This window comes from Bos indicus, chromosome 9 (genome assembly GCF_029378745.1).
Source record: "Bos indicus isolate NIAB-ARS_2022 breed Sahiwal x Tharparkar chromosome 9, NIAB-ARS_B.indTharparkar_mat_pri_1.0, whole genome shotgun sequence".
Taxonomy (NCBI): Eukaryota; Metazoa; Chordata; class Mammalia; order Artiodactyla; family Bovidae; genus Bos; species Bos indicus.
Window position 1 is genome coordinate 81,285,361 of NC_091768.1, and position 16,323 is coordinate 81,301,683.

The 16,323-nt window shown below is 38.6% G+C and overlaps 1 protein-coding gene across 7 annotated transcripts in view; it reads left to right on the forward strand.

Moving 5' to 3' along the window:
- The window catches only part of PHACTR2 (phosphatase and actin regulator 2), a 297,859-nt gene that overhangs the window by 137,753 nt on the left and 143,783 nt on the right, over nt 1–16,323 (forward strand). Inside the window, exon 1 of one of the 7 annotated variants that reach the window (XM_019967533.2) lies at nt 15,297–15,678. The exons of the other annotated variants lie outside the window; for them this stretch is intronic. Within the exon in view, the coding sequence (XP_019823092.2) occupies nt 15,633–15,678 (46 nt within the window). The 5' untranslated portion in view covers nt 15,297–15,632. Of the gene's footprint in view, nt 1–15,296; nt 15,679–16,323 lie in introns of those variants that run through there. 7 annotated transcript variants of the gene reach the window in all.

The following is a 16,323-nucleotide window of genomic DNA, read 5'->3' on the forward strand; positions in this document are numbered from 1 at the left end:
CCAATGTATCTCTTAGATCATAAAATATAGGAGAATTGGAGGCAAGATATTGAGAATTAACCAACCAAAGTAGACATAGAAAACTGAAGGAACGATGAGTCCTCCAGTTAGTAATAAAAGAGGGAGATGAACAGAGGTTTGAGAACCAAAAAGTATCAGTCACTGAGTCATGTTCATCTCTTTGCAACCCCATGAACTATAGCCCGCCAAGCTCCTCTGTCCATGGGATTTTCCAGGCAAGAATACTGGAATGGGTAGCCATTCCCTTCTCCAGGGGATCTTCCTGACCCAGGGATTGAACCTGGTCTCCTGCATTGCAGGCAGATTCTTTACCCTCTGAGAACCAAGCCTTGACATAAACCTAGACAGAAGATGGGAAGAAAATAAGCCATGAATATTTAGTAAGTGCACTTTTGCCAGGCTATAATGAAAGTCTCATTCTTCACATGGTACTAATTATTTGCAGAATAAGGTACTAGATATTTCTACATTGACACAAATAATGGACTACAACTAAATACTCACATGTTCTTGCATAAAATGAAAATTTTATTACCCTAGATGCAATAGGGTAATATTTATCTCAGAAACAAAGCAAAACTTATCATCCTAAAATCACAGACTCAAGTGAGAAATGTATGTTAGTGTTGAGTATTTTATTGATAAATGTAACTGAGTATTGTAGTCAGCATTGGTTCACAGAAACAAATCACTAGATGTATAATTGGCTCACAAAACAGTACGGTATATACACCTATAAAGAAGACATAAAAATCTGTAGAGATGGTGAAATCTTTGGAGCTTTATGTGGGTTTTGGAATATTTATAGCAAAGCAAAACCCACAGCACTTTCTCCTGCTAAATAAATCAAGAGAGACAGAGAATAACAATATTCTTTTAAAGTATAACAATAAATCGTTCAGGTAAATATTCCTTTGTATTGTATATTGGGCCTCTTTCTCTCTGGTAAAGACTTCCCTTGTGCATTCTCATAATTGAAAGCCCTCTGCTTAAGGAAGTTGGGGAATGAAAACCCTTCAGTGTCAGAGCCTCATTGCTTTGGAGAGTGGTATATAGATTTTATATGGCAATATTCCAAGCCCATTTTGTATATCTACTTCTTAATTGTGTGATTATATGATTTCTCCCTGAATAAATCTTGTTTTGATGAAAGATTAAATCTAAACACCTGCAAGTTGCCTCATCCCCCTTCTTGGCTTCCATCTTTATCACCTGTTTGAAGAATGTGTCAGCTTTCCTTAGTTGAGAAGTAATTTGCAGTTACTGAAATCCATTTTATATTCTAATGCTTCATTATTTACAACTTTCCATAGAGGGCTGTTTTACCTGGAAGCATCTTAGGTTTAGATTTAAGTTCTAATAAAACTAAATATGTTTTCAGAAACCAATCTTATAGCCTTTTCTTATTCTGTTTTAAAATACCAGACGCATAAAAGTAAAGAACAGTTGAAGTTAAGCTTGTTAAATATAAGAAACTACTTATTTGTAATTCCCTTAAGATGTCATTTGGAGTTTTAAAGATACCACTGTACTACAAATAACAAATACTACAGAGAGATATTTACTCTAAAGAAAACAAAAATAAGCAGGAGATTGGAGTTCTTCATCTGTTTTTAGTTATAGAATGCTGTGTTATTTAATAATGGAAGAAGTGGTTAAAAAATACTAAATATGCATCTGTGTTTTCCCCAGGATGCAGAATAGTAAGTTTTAAATTCACCTTTCTACTAGTGATGTTTCTGTTCTTGGAATTACTCAGATAGTTGTTTTTCATCTTGAATTTTCTTTACCTGCATTTCACTTACTTTTATTCATTGAAAAATACAGAACATTCTCTTATTAAGAGAATTAACCTTATTTACATGGGTGAATGAAGGTTCTGTATCAGTCAGTTCAGTTCAGTTGCTCAGTCGTGTCCAACTCTTTGCAACCCCATGGACTGTAGAAGATTCTGTATATATCAAAGCAAATTTCTTGAATTTTAGTTCTTTCATTTGCAACCTTTTTTTTTTTTAATATTTTCCTTTCTTTGTTCTTTTTCTTTTTTCTTTCCTTTTTTAGCTTAATCAGTTTAATACTTACCTATTTACTTATGTATTACTTCTCTCTGAATAAACTTCTGTTTTTAAAAATGCATTTAAGACTTTAAATATACCTCTGATTACCACATTACCACCATCTCTCATAATCTGTAATGCTTTCATTTCTTGTTCTTCACACATTATGTTACAATTTGATTTCCTTGTGTTACTTAGGAGTGCCTTTTTGTTTATTTGTTTTCAAAAAAGTATGGGAGGGTTGTTTCTTGACCACTGAGAATCCTGGGAAAACCCTTTTTATCATATTACTTTATGTTAAAATCTCACCATATTATTGTGGATTTGTCTGTTTATACTTCTAATTCTGTTGTTGTTCAGTCGCTAAGTCGTGTCTGATTCTTTGCAATCCATGGACTGCAGCACTTCACTGTCTCCCTAAGTTTGCTCAAATTGGTGTCCACTAAGTCAGTGATGCCATCCAACCATCCCATCATCTGCTGTCCCTTTCTCCTGCTGCCCTCAATCTTTCCTAGCATCAGGATCTTTTCCAACGAGTCGGCTCTTTGCATCAGGTAGCTAAAGTATGGAGCTTCAGCTTCAGCATCAGTCCTTCCAGTGAATATTCAAGGTTGATTTCCTTTAGGATTCACTGCTTTGATTTCCTTTCTGTCCAAGTGTCTTCTCCAGCACCACAGTTCAAAAGCATCAATTCTTTGGTGCTCAGCTTTCTTTGTGGTCCAACTCTCACATCCATACATGACTACTGGAAACACCATCGCTTTGACTATACAGACCTTTGTTGGCAAAATGATGTCTCTGCTTTTTAATACACTGTCTTGGTTTATCATAGCTTTTCTGCCAAAGAGTAAGTGTCTTTTATTTTCATGGCTGCCATCACCATCTGCAGTGATTTTGAAGCCCAAGAAAATAAAATCTGCCACTGTTTCCACTTTTTCCCCATCTATTTGCCATGAAGAGATGGGACTGGATGCCATGATCTTAATTTTTTGAATGCTGAGTTTTAAGCCAGCTTTTTCACTCTCCACTAATTATAATCTTAACTAATTCTTACTCATCTTAACTTGTTAATGTAAGTATTAGGTAATAATCTTAACTAATTCTGTTTTTGTTTTTTGTATTTTAAGATTCTGATGCTAGGGGCATACTAGCTGATAATTTGCACATCTGTTTCTTGTTAAGTTACTTTTTATTGTTATATAATCAGTACCTTTATGCAATTTATTGTTTTTGCACGCATGTGTGCATGCTCAGTCATGTCCAGCTCTTTGCAACCCCATGGACTGTACCCCACAGGCAGTCTCCTCTGCTTGCCGAATTTTCCAAGTAAGAATACTGGAGTGGGTTGCCATTTCATCCTCCAGGGGATCTTCCCGATTCAGGGATCGAACTTGCATCTCCTGTGTCTCCTGCATTGGCAGATGGATTCTTTACCACTGGGAATAAATAAATAAATGGGATAATTTATAATAAATAAATAATAAATGGGATAATACATAAATAAATGGGAATCCCATTTATTATTTTTTATTGTTTTTACTTCAGCTTTAATTCATCTATTATTAATATTGAAATAGCAAATTTCCCTTAGTAAGTATTTGCTTAAGGATGTATTTTTCATGCTTTTATTTTCAGCTTTTGCTGTTTGGGATGTATCTTGTAAAATGGGCAGACAGAGGCATGTATTATATTTCTGCTCCCTCCAATTTTTTACTGTCATTAGATATGAATATTCCTTTCACATTTTTTGCAATTACTGTTTTGGACTTAATTTGACATCTTAATTTGTGTTATCTCTTTTAGCCAGCTCTTTTTCAAATTTTCCCTCATTTTCTTTTTTCATTATTGGATTAGTGAAACATTTTTTATTCCCCTTCCTTTTATTTACTGATTTGGAAACTTACTATTATATTTTTTTTATTATTTGAAATAGCACATTTTTCTGACAAACTCAAGAAGTATTTAGTTTGTCTATCCTCCTAACATCAAAATTAGGACCTCAACATATGTTAAAATTCACTGACTACCTCTCCATTTTGCACAACCAATAGTTTATTAAATTCACCATAATTTTATCAGTTTCTATGCTCAGTGTTGTTTCTTTTTTTTAATTGTTTTTTATTTTTTAATTTTTTAATTTTTTATTTTTTTGGATTCTAAGGGGATTATTTTATTTATTTATTTATTTTTAATTTTATTTTATTTTTAAACTTTACATAATTGTATTAGTTTTGCCAAATATCAAAATGAATCCACCACAGTGTTGTTTCTTGTCCACCTCTTTTGAGAACCCATGGACTATACAGTCCATGGAATTCTCCAGACCAGAATAGTGGAGTGGGTTGACATTTCCTTCTCCAGGGTATCTTCCCAACACCAAGATCGAACCCAGGTCTCCTGCATTGCAGGTGGATTCTTTACCAGCTGAGCCACCAGGGAAGCCCAAGAATACTGGAGTGGGTATCCTATCCCTTCTCCAGGGGACCTTCCTGACCCAGGGATCAAACCGGAGTCTCCTGCATTGTGGATAGATTCTCTACCAGCTGAGCTACAAGGGAAGCTCTGTATCCCACTCTTAAGCTGAACTCTTTTTCTTTCTTGCTGAGAAATTTTCTATAGATGTACCTTTAGTGATTAACCACTTTCAGTGAGTGAGTTTTTGATTTGATGAATAATTATTTATCTGGGTATGGAATTCTAAGGTATGTCCCTATAACACCAAGAATATATGATTCTATTGTCATCTTGGTTTAATTTGATTTCTTGGAGTGGCATCTGACTTCTCTACCCAGTACTTTCTCTTTATTCTTAATACTCAATGTCCTACGATATATCCAAGTATAGGTTGGTTTTTCCCCTTGGAAAAAATTATTTTCATTCTGTACTTAGATGTCTAATTGAACATTTCAAATTTGAGCTTCTAATTTTTTATGCCAAACCCACTTCACTCACTGTTGTCTCAGACTTAATTAAGGACAACTCAGTCCTTCCAAGTGCTCAGACAAAATTTTGAAGTCATCCTTGCTTCATCTCTTTTCTCCCATACTCCACATTCAATCTATGAAGAAATTTGGCTCTACCTTAAAAATGTATCCAGAATCCAGGTACATTTCACTTTCCCACTGCTGCCAACCTGGTCTAAGCCCCTGTCATATCTTGCCTTGTGTATTCTTGTAGTTTCTCCTTGTCTCTCTGCTTCCCACCTCGTCTCTTCTATCCTCTGCTCAGAAGCAACAGTGATTTTAAAATAAAAGATAGATTATGCCATTCCTTTGCTCAAAATTGTCATTGCTTCCCCATCTCACTTATAGTAAAAACCAAAGTCTTTATGGTCAGTTACAAGGTCTTACATGGCTTATAACCCCCTTCCCATCTCCCCTTAACTTACTGTCCTCCAGTCACATTGGCCCCTTAGTGTTTCTCACAGCATGCTCTCATCTTTATATGAAGTGGTCTTTTTGCTTAGGATGTGCTTTTTCCAGATAACCACATGGCTAACTCCATCATGTCTTTTGAATCTGTATTCAATGATTGCCTTTTCAGTGAGGACTACTTTAACTATGACATACTAATCCATCTCTCTTACCCTTCCCTGTTTATTTCATAGCACTTTTCATTTTCTAAATTGCTATAAATTTTGTGGATTATGTTCATTGCTTATTTTCTGTCCTTTCATAAAAATATAAGTTCTCTGAGTGCATACATTTAAACTTTTTGTTTTAATTCTATATCTCAAATACCTAGAACAGAACTTGGTACAAAGAAGATGCATAATAAATATTTGTTAGATGACTGAAATATGTGTGCATGCATGCTAAGTTGCTTCAGTCATATCCAACTCTTTGTTACCCTATGGACTGTAGCCCGTGAGGATCCTTTGTCCCTGGAATTCTCCAGGCAAAATTACTGGAGTGGGTTACCATGCTCTCCTCCAGGGGATCCTCCTGACCCAGGGATTGAACCCAAGTCTCTTGTGTCTCCTGCATGGGCAGATGGGTTCTTTACCACTAGCACCAACTGGGAAGCCCAACTGATATATGTATATACATATGATATGATATATATATATATATTTATATTTATCTTCTGTATTTTTACAGAATAGAAATATAGTGAAATATAGTTACAACCCAAATGCTCATTAACTGGTAAATAGATAATCAAAGCTTTGATAGAGCCATACAGTGGAGCTTGACTCAGAACAAAATACTGATACAGACTACAACATGGAAGAATATCAAAACATTATGTGAAAAAAAAACAGATATAGAAAATGTCATATGCTGTTATTCCATTTATATGAAATTTTCAAGAGTCTAAACTATGAAGATGAAAAGCCTGTCAGTAGTTGCCTGATGCCAGCGGGTGGGACTGGGATTAACTCCAAGAGGTGATGGAACTCTTTAGGGTTCTCAAAATTTTCTAAAATCTGACTATGGTAGTGATTGCACTGTGCTGCTGCTGCTGCTGCTAAGTCACTTCAGTCGTGTCCGACTCTGTGCGACCCCATAGACGGCAGCCCACCAGGCTCCCCCGTCCCTGGGATTCTCCAGGCAAGAACACTGGAGTGGGTTGCCATTTCCTTCTCCAATGCAGGAAAGTGAAAAGTGAAAGTGAAGTCACTCAGTCATGTCTGACCCTCAGCGACCCCATGGACTGCAGCTTTCCAGACTCCTCCATCCATGGGATTTTCCAGGCAAGAATACTGGAGTGGGGTGCCATTGCCTTCTCTGATTGCACTATATATTAACTAAAACACATTGTTTACTTAAAATGGGTAGAATTTAGAATATGTAAATTATTCCTCAAAAGCTATAAGCAATAAAAAAATACAATTAATATTAACTGCATACAATCAGAATTTAATTAGGAAGCACTTGACAATCTTTAGCTCATCTTCAGAATAAGTTGCTGACTCTGTATTGGGAAGATGTGGATTTAGCAGTTCATAAAGTTCAGAGCCTTCTCTGTAGCCATGCAGTGTTGGTGGAACACACCTCTATCACAGTACTCACTGTTATAGTCATTTACTTGTAAGACCCAACACCCACCCTCTACCATATACATATATATATATATATATATATATATATATATATATATATATATATAACTCCAGGTACGGTCTGATCTTGAACAGGTATGGTCTACCTTGAACTCTAGGGTATGGTCTGTCCCTCACTTATCCTCATGTTCTATGCCCTAGAGGTGTGAGACCCATGGGAGATCCTGAGATAATTCTAGCTAAAGGACTAGATGATTATGAGTAGAATAGCATATAAAAGGAAATTTACCAGTCAGTGACAGAAATTGATATTGTCTCGCTATGCAGTCCATATAATATTACCAAAATTATACACTTATTCCTAGCTGTGTTTTTTTCATCCATGCTTCAAGCTGCTATAATTGAAGAAATCACATAAATGCTTATTCTTTGATTTATCATGCGTGTATTGAGTGCCCTCTATGTGCCACACACTTTGTTAGGTTCTAAGGATGGATATGATAGTTAATAAAACAATGATTTGGAACTTATTTTAAACAATTACTTTCTTTAAATTGGGCAGTAATTATTAAAGATGTCTTGAGGGAATGTTCTCTATAGATTTTGGTTAGTAACTTAAAGATTATTAATTTTATACAGTTGTCAGAGTTTTAAATGCTGTGGATAAGTATTTTGTTTTTCTTATAAAACGCAGGGCAGCAAACTACGCTCTTTCTCCGGGGGTGAGGGAAAGTTTCTGGAAAAGGAAATTCCAGCACCACCCCTCGAGGTATTTATTTTCCAGAGTAAATCTTCCAGCCATCCAGCTCAATCACTAAGTAAGCACACATGTGACACACCACGCCCTCTGCAGAGACTCACTCAGGGCAAAACAGAGTAGGTATTTTGTTAATCCTTTTAGCCTGAACAAGCAGTAGAAGAAAAACTCAGGAAATAAATCATATAAAAATATGAGAACAATAGGAAAGAAAAGCCTGTCTTACAGGTTTGTTTCCTGTTCTGTCTAATACTTCTGGAATGTGGTTTTCTCTCCTATTGATGCTGAATATAACTAGAATGTCTAAAGTTGTCATTCTTTTCTTAGCCAGAGTTCTCCTTTGTCTGTGTATATTATTACCCTGTTAAAACTAAAATCTCTCAGAATTGTCCAAACAAAAGTTATAGGAAGCATTTGGTGACAATTGCTATAGAGTAACATTTTTAAAAAAGTAAACACAGGTTGCATACACAGAATTTCAACTGAAATTATAACATTCTATTTGCTTCTTAGCAGTTATGTGTTTCTAAGTAAGCTGACTTTCACAAAATGTAGCCAAGTTTTGGAGTAACACAAAGTTTTTTAAAACTGGAAGATATTCTAGTAAAAACCTACCTTAATGCTTAAAAACTTTTGCACACCAGTGTTTAGTTTCTGAGTTATATACTTTTTTTACAGGATTATTAGAACCTCTTGTGTTAAAAATAGCTGTCTGACTTTAAAAATTGCCCTTTGGCACCTCCATCAGAGAAAGGGAGAAAAGACAGTTTTCCATTCTTTAATAAATCTGATAATGGTAGGTAGGAAGAAAGTAAATGACTACACTGATCCTTTCAGATGATCTGTGAACGTCTGTTGTTTCTTCTGACCATTGTATCTAGAAAACAAACTACATTACATGCTCAGTCATGTTCAACTCACTGTGACCTCATGGACTATGGCCCTCCAGGCTCCTCTGTCCATGGGATTCTCCAGGCAAAAATACTGGAGTGGATTGCCATTTCCTCCTCCAGGGGATCTTCCCAACCCAGGGATCCAACCCGGGTCTCTGACATCTCCGGCATTGGCAGGAGGATTCTTTAGCACCGCACCACCTTCCTAAGTTTTCATTACTACATTTCATTTCCTTCCCACTAGGAGAAGGTTTTCTGTGTCTGTAATTCCCATTACTCAGGCAAATGTCGGTCATTCAGTAGATCTTCATGGCCAAGTTCAGGAATGTTTTGATGTGCTCAGTTGTGTCCGACTCTTTGCCACCCCTGTGGACTGTGGCCCGCCAGGCTCCTCTGTCCATGGGATTCTCCAGGCAAGAGCACTGGAGTGGGTTGCCATTTCCTTCTCCAAGTCCAGAAATAAGTGTAACCAGTTAGGAGAGCTTCACCTACTTGTACATGGCCACCACCAACCACTATTCTTCCTGAAGCACCACTGCTCTGATCAACTGTCTCATCTTCTGAGCTCTGCCTAACCCTTTCCCCAGCCCTGCACCCCTGCCCACCTGCTGGCACCTCAAAATGGGGTCCTAGCAGACATCATCTGGGAGAGAAGACACCTACGATGAGTTCTCATGGCACGTGTGCTTTGAGGGCAGATCTCACTCTTTCTCCTGCTCCAAGCTAGATGTGGCCACTAGAAAAGCCTGTCAGTGACCTAAGTTACAGTATTTGGTAATAATGACTGTACTTATTGTAAACTGTCTCTCTGGCCACCAAATTGTATGTCTACAATTTGGACTTTGACCTAGTAGGAAAGGACTTTTCCACAGATTGCTAAAGTTTAAGTTTATGTCTGCTTTTAACTTTTACCTAATGTAATGAGTGACTTCCACCCATGAAAAGTGCAAGTGTCACTTGGGTACCCCAGGTGGATGAACTTAATAACCCCTACCTTGGACAAGCCAGTGGAATCTGTCTTATAGGGGAGAATGCTTGAAAACCTCAAGAAGAGCAACCTCTGTCAAAAGGCAAACAAGTTTCAGGGAGAAAATTCTCTCTAATCTACCCAATTTAATTTCTTTCTGAAAGTAAAGAAAAAAAAAATCACAGAAGATCTTTCAGGGGTTGAAAAATATTTAGACTGTATTGTGGAAAAAATCAGTAGATGCTGTCAGTCTATATTTTCAGGAAGGTTTAACATACACTGTTCCACACAGTCAGTCATGATATAATTTGATGACCGCATACTATGAAAGATGAAATAGTGCTATGCTGAAGACAGCTCATATAGGCCAGTTGTTACATTTCCAGAAATTTGGCAAACAAGGTGATATAGTCTTGTAAGCCAGTTGCCCACTCATTGAATTGGTCATTATAGGAATATTTATATCATAGAAAAACAGCAAACCAATTGTTGAGCATTTACCAGGATATCACTGGATAAAAAATTGGTTTAGAAATATAGACTGAAGAGCAGGACCAATGGGATAAATGCTGAAGATTTATGAACAGATAGTTTCCTCTGAGTTAGATGTTGGCACTAATTTTCTTTAGCACTTTTATAAATTCTCTGGAAAGAGGTAACACACAGAGAAATGTCCCTTTTTTTTTCAGATGACATTAAACATTTGCACAGTTAAGCTATAAATTCAAGGAAATAACACCCAGAGCTCTTAGTAAAATCGTGAGTTGGCTCAATAATAGCAGATGAGCTGTAATAAAACAAGAAAAAGGCAATTGGGGGAAGATTGTCTTAACATACTCTTGTTAGATGATAGATTCTAACCTTTATATTTTGACCTATAAATGAAATTTAGGGATTTCTGTAGACTTCTTCTATGTTCACAAATATAATTTGTTAGTTGTGATAAAAAGGATGTTAAAACACCATGCCTCATCGGAAGCACTGGAAACAGAATAAACTGTCCCACCCTTATAAAGAAATCTTAATGCACACTTCCTGCAGTTTTGGTTGACATGCTTCAAGGATAATGTAATGGAACTGGAAAAATTTCAGAGGAAAGTGTGTAACCCAATCGAGGGATTATAAGAATCCCAGATGAGGCTAAGATTATATTAACTAGCAAATCATGAAAGGTTTTGAATAAAGTAAATATAGATGGATTTAGCAAATCCTGAAAGACCAGAGCTATAGTGTACCCCTTTGATGTCTGAAATACAAATTTGGAGAAGAAATAAAAGGAAACACATTATTGTTTCTCAAGGAGGAGTAATGATAGCAAAAATAACATTGTACCTCAAAGTTTAGCTTTTGTCAATTTCAAAGAAAATCATTATATTTACATATAATGTAAATGTACCAAACAGATAGAGCCAACTCATTGGAGAAGACCCTGATACTGGGAAAGACTGAAAGTGAAGGAGAAGCGGGTGGCAGAGGATGAAATGGTTAGATAGCATCACCAACTCGATGGACATGAATCTGAGATAGTGAAGGACAGGGGAGCCTGGCGTGCTGCAGCCCATGGTGTCGAAAAGAATCTGACAGTACTTAGTGACTGAACAACAACAACATATTCTAATATGCAAAATTTACTGTATATTGCCTCTGATCAGTGACCTCCCCTCAGTTAGGCTCTGTCGATAGAAAAAGGAGTGAGAAGCTTCCTCTTCTCAACCTAGAGTGAGACAACACACAATCTGCCTTTTTATGGTTGTTGTTTTAAGGCGATTTAAAGGAAGAAACAGAAGAGCCGTTATAATTGTTTTCTCTCACTGCGGAACCCTCAAGGTAGAATGTGTTCCCAAAGCACACCAGTTTTCCACTTTATAAGGAAATTTAGTTGGGATTAATTTCATTGTCCTAATTAGAGCTCACAGTTTGGTTAATCCTCAAATTCATTGAAAAAAAAAAAAAAATCAGGGTTTCTTTATGGCACTGATCCGCCAGCTCTGCAGTGGCAGCTCGGATGGATTGAGGTCTCTATGGCTTTGGTGACCCTACTTAAGCATTCCCACCCGCCTCTCCTGGCTCTGCTCCCAGCCTGGCTACCACTGCAGCCCCCCTCACCTGCCCTCGGGGTTTGGGGAGAAGGCAGTACCTCTAGGCTAGGTGTTTTTGCTCAGAAAAGATGTCAGGCTTCCTGGGGCGTCAGGCTTTGAGCTCTACCAAGGTCCAGCTGGCCTGGCACCGGGTCTGCCTCTGTAAAGGCTGTGTTTGTGTTAATCGCTCAGTCGTGTGCGACTCTTTGTGACCCCATGGACTGTAGCCTGCCAGGCTTCTCTGTCCATGGGATTCTCCGGGCAAGAATACTGGAGTGGGTTGCATTCCCTTCTCCAGGGGATCTTTCCAACCCAGGAATCAGACCCGAGTCTCCTGCATCGCAGGCAGATTCTTTACCTTCTGAGCCACCAAGGAAGCCCCTGGAAGGACTAGGGAACAATTTTGTTATTGTGTCAACTTTACTCAAGTTAACTCACTTGAGAAACTAACCATTTTTTACTTTGTCTAGGTGATGACTGTGTAGGAGAGTGCACTGTAGTGCTCCCAAAGTGCCTTTTTTTCTCTGATATAAATGTGTTTATAAGGACCTGGTCCAGTGATTCTTGGATGTGTTTGCTGCATCGAGATGTTAGGGACTGGGTTTGTATCTAGTGGGGATACAGTCTGAAAATGGGTCCCCTTCTGTGAAGATGGGAAAGGAGCTCAAAGTGGAGATCTGAGCAGTGGGGTTAAGCCAAACCCCCGAAGTGACCCTTTCACCCAACTTCTCTCAGGTTCTTAGGAGGATGTTTTTCAAGGCCCAGTGCTCCAAGCCTGGTCTCATCTGAGTCCCTGGCAGGTTCATGTGTGAACCACATTAGACCCCGGTGACCTGAAGACTCTGTGTAATTGTTTTATGTGTACACGTGAATACATAAATGCCAGCATTTTAAATAATTTGAAAATGTCTTTGTAGCCATTCAAAAGAAATATCAAGGTTTCTTAAGAGTGAATTAGGAAAAAGGAAGTAGATAATTGATCATACTATTCTAGGGAAAGAGGTTTCCCCACAATAGAGGGTGGGCTATTTGGGTATGAAAAAAATAGGGCAATTTATTTAAATGGTGAGACAGACAAGCAAACATCTTTCAAAAAACAAAACTAGGCTCTATGTGATCTTAATAATACAAACTTCAGGAAAAAATTTGCATGTGTAAAGCATTAATAATTTATTATTTTATAAAATAGATATACTATACAGATTTATTTTGAAAAAAAATTTATTGGCATATAGTTGGTTGACAAAGTTGTGTTAGTTTCTGCTGAACAGCAAAGTGAATCAATTATACACATCCATATGTCCCCTTTTTTTAAGATTCTTTCCCCATATAGGTCATTACAGAATATTAATTGTGCTATACAGTAGGTTCTTCTTAGTTATCTATTTTATATATGGCACTGTATATATGTCAGTCCCAATATTCCAATTTATCTTTCTCTTTCCCACTCCCTCTCCCTTCCTCCCAGCAATAATTTTTTTTGATTCCACATATAATCGATATCATGTGATATTTGTCTTTCTCTGACTTATTTCACTCAGTATGACAATCTCTTAACTCATCCATGTTGCTGCAAATGGCATTATTTTGCTGTTTATTATGGTTGAGCAATATTCTATTGTATATGTCTGCCACATCTTCTTTATGCATTTCTCTCTTAATGGACATTGAGATAACTTCCGTGTCTTGGCTACTGTAAATAGTGCTGCAGTGAATATTAGGGTGCATGGATCATTTCAAATTATGGTTTTTTCTGGATATATGCCCAGGAGTGGATTGCAGGATCATATGGTAGCTCTATTTTTAGTTTTTTAAGGAACCTCCATACTGTTCTCCATAATGACTATACCAATTTACATTCCCCCATCAACATTGCAGGACAGTTCTCTTTTCTCCATACCCTCTCTAGCACTTATTATGTGTATATTTTTTAATGATGGCTGATTTGACCTGTGTGAGGTGATAGCTCATTGTAGTTTTGATTTGCATTTCTCTAATAATTATATACTATATAGATGTTTAATAGTTCACAGTCGACTGCCTGAGATAACCTAAAATGTGAAAGCTGTGGCAAGTGACCTAAATATAGTTTTTAATAAAATACACTTTTAAGGGAAGGGGAGGGATAAATTGGGAGATTGGGATTGACATATTCACACTACTGTGTATAAAAGAGATAACCTAATGGGGACCTACTGTATAGCACAGGGACCTGTACTCAATACTCTATAACGACCCATATGGGAAAAGAGTGAGTATGTGTGTATGTATAACTGATTCACTTTGCTGTACAGCAGAAACTCACACAACATTGTAAATCAACTATACTTCAATAAAAATCAGTTAAAAATTAAAATATACGCTTTTTTTTGGAATCCCCTCCTGGTCCAGTGGTTAGGGCTTGGCACTCTCACTGCCGGGGTCCAAGATTTTATCTGTAGTAGAGGAGCTAAAATCCCATAAGCCTCGTAGCCCAGCCCCCTCAAAAAAAAAAAAATACACTTCAAAAACTTTTTAATGAAATATATAGGTTCATTGCTAAGTCTAAGTCGCTTCAGTCGTGTCCGACTCTGTGAGACCCCATAGAAGGCAGCCCACCACGCTGCCCGGTCCCTGGGATTCTCCAAGCAAGAACACTGGAGTGGGTTGCCATTTCCTTCTCCAATACATGAAAGTGAAAAGTGAAAGTGAAGTGGCTCAGTCCTGTCCGACTCTTTGCGACCTCATGGACTACAGACTACCAGGCTCCTCCGTCCATGGGATTTTCCAGGCAAGAGTACTGGAGTGGGGTGCCAGTGCCTTCTCCATACAGGTTCATAAAAATGTACAAATCATAATATAGGGTTCAACGAATTTCCATAAAGTGAATCACATTTCTGTAACCAACACCCTAATGCCATATCTATCTCTACCTAGCGATCTATATAGATGGAGATAGACATGGCATCTAGAGTTCTCATCAATCTTAAATACCAGGAGTATTTACTTGTATTCATATTTTTAAGAAGTTAGAGGTTAAGATTTAATTACAGTAGTATTGAGTTCAACTATTATGGACTTTTAGCTTCTAAAATAAATTACTGTGGTCTTCACCTTTTGGACATTTTAAACACACAGTTTCATAGTCTCACAGTGATTCTTTTGAATATAGGAGAGGTGAGCATCGCAGAGTTTAGATGGTAGAGAGCAAAGTGTATCCTTTGTTGATCTGACACATAGACCCATCATTCAGATTTACTGTTCAACCTGATTGAGGCCACTAATACTGCAAAATTCTATTTGTTAAAAGGAAGATTTTAAAATGAGACAAAAATGCACACATAACAGGAATGAGAGGAAGGAACTAACTTTCTAGAAACAAATTTTCTTAAATTAAGTACCGTGACTAAGTACTTTAATTCCTTTTCTTCCAGCCCTAAAGGATCATTTGCCAGTGAACCTTTTAAGTTTAATGGGGAGTCGCCCGAACTCTCTGCTATTGGGGGGTGGGGGGGTTGCGGGGCTCACAGCCCCCGCAGGCGCGGCCGGACCAGCCCGAGCCTCTCCCCTGCCCACTTCCTCGCCCCCCTCATTCCACCGCCCCCGTCGCCCACTCCCCCTCTCTCCTCCCCCGTGACCCTTGACCCCAGCTAATCTGCATAGAGGAATGACAGGCATCCGCTGGGCAGGATCCGCCGCGCCCGCTACGGCCGGCGGGACTGGGAGACCCGCGAAGGGGAGAAGGTGAGGGGACTCGGCGGGCACCTCCGCAACGACTGGGAAATGAACGCTTGGAACTCTGTCTGCGAGCGGACCCATGATCCAAGGACCGAAAGAGCCGCGTGATCGCCGGAGCTGGCCCTGCGACCCGAGACATGGGCCAGACCTCGGTCTCCACGCTGTCCCCGCAGCCCAGCAGCGGTGAGTCCGGGGCGCGCGCGATGCGCTCCCGCCGTGCGGCGCGGGACCGGCTCGGGGCAGCGGGGGCGGCCGAGGGCTCCGCGGCGAGCCGGGCTCTGCCCGCACCGGCCGAGTCCCTCCGAGAAACCCGAGAGGTAGCGCTCCCCCAAACTCTTTGTCGTGGAAAAGTGGAATGCCTTTTGGGATACAGCCGATTTTACCTTAAAGGCACAGGCTCCATTTTCTGTCGGAGATGCCTCGCTTTGGGGTCGGTCTGAATCACTTCTGAGCCTGAAATTTACGAGAAACGCCATATGCGTATTGCTTTGTTTTTAAAACGCGAAACTTAAAGAGCAAGATAAACGCGCCAGCAGGTTTCTCTGTATTTACACTTGGCTTCTAAGCAGACTAGAACTGAATTCTTTCAAGCTTGTCAACTGATTTATGGTTTGTTTTTTCGGAGTAGAGTGCTGATTGCCCTCTCTTATCCAGGCAGAATGTTGAATACTTAGTAACAGAAAAAAGCTTAATTGTTTTAAATGATACTTTTTTATTAGACAGGCTGTAAAACTAGGGGAAACTTTTCATGAACTCAGTTAGCTAGTTTTATGGAAACATGTGTAATGTTTCTGACCTCTATTGCCCCGTTTGAAGTATCATTTTTTC